The 1205-nt window shown below is 42.6% G+C and overlaps 1 protein-coding gene across 1 annotated transcript in view; it reads right to left on the reverse strand.

Annotated features, from left to right (window-relative positions):
* LOC118478447 overlaps positions 1-1205 on the reverse strand; it is a 53435-nt gene that overhangs the window by 48547 nt on the left and 3683 nt on the right. The window contains exon 2 of the mRNA XM_035972056.1: positions 514-625. Within this exon, the coding sequence (XP_035827949.1) occupies positions 514-625 (112 nt within the window). The remainder of the gene's footprint in view (positions 1-513; positions 626-1205) is intronic.

Here is a 1205-nt window from a genome sequence, read left to right on the forward strand (position 1 = left end):
CAGATGTTTGTCTTGGACATGTGGCCATTAGAGCAGAATTGACTGTTTCTCGATCTTTCCGCTGAGACCACGCAAACCTCTTAGTCAAGGTTGATCCTGAAAGACAGGGTCGAAGACGGCTTTCAAAATTATCTAAATTGTGTCGAAGTGGGTGTAAAGTACTCTTAATCTACAGTTCAAGGAGGAGGGGGGGGATGGGGAAAGAGCAGCGAAAGCTTCCATTTCTCTTTTTAAATCTTTGGTTCTGTTGAGTACATGAAGAAGGGATGACACAAAAACTGAACGAAAACCTTGTCTAAATTTTTAGATTCGGTTTTAAATAGCTAGCGAAGCAAAGATTACAAGAATAATAATAGCCCTCTGTTTATTCTCTAAAGTCGGGTGTAAATCAGTTCATTCAAGTATCGAGCTGTGAAACAAGAAATCAAGAAAAGCTTTCGTGTCGTTATATTCTATCCCAGCGTCGGATTGTCCAATATCTACAAAGGGTTGGAGACTTGGGTTCAAGCACACTTTGGGCCCCAGAGCCTCCGACATGTTGCCACATGCACTTGGGTCAGAACGAGGCTTCTGATTGTGGACACCGGATCCAGTTTCCTCGGGGTGATTAAAACCATCAACTGTACTGCACTAAGGGAAACAAAAAGTGTAAAGAGTGAACGGAATCTACTGTAGCTATCAGATTTGTGTTTCTCTGAAAACATTTGTTTAACAATGTTAAGATTTCATGATTAAAAAACAGTTCCGTACTGCTGTTTCATATTTTTAATTGTTGCTGAAAAAGAGGAAGGGAGGAATGTGTCACTGTTTTGGGTTTTTTCTTCCTACGTCTCCTCCCCACTTCTCCCGTTTTTAAAATATTTTTTCTTTTCTTTATATTTTTTTTTAGTAAGCAGAGAAGGCGTCCGAAAAAAAGCAGAGAAACGAAGGCGTCTGAATCCTCGATCAAATCGAATGACCAAAGTTCCGCAGACGATCAGATCCGGTGGCTGTTTGAATTGCCCGCGAGTAATCTCCCCTTGTTCTTCGCGATTCAGCTCTGGGTTAAACAACCGGTGTTTGGCTGTTTGGCCCTGCTGCCGATTGCGTGTTTACTTGTTTGTTTGTGTGTTTGTTTGCGCGCGCTTCTGTATCAGGTGTCCCGCGGGAGGAATTCAGAGGGGACCGAGGAGCAGGTAAATAATGTTGTGATGAGGGAGGAGGTT

This window comes from Aplysia californica, unplaced genomic scaffold (genome assembly GCF_000002075.1).
Source record: "Aplysia californica isolate F4 #8 unplaced genomic scaffold, AplCal3.0 scaffold00570, whole genome shotgun sequence".
NCBI lineage: Eukaryota > Metazoa > Mollusca > Gastropoda > Aplysiida > Aplysiidae > Aplysia > Aplysia californica.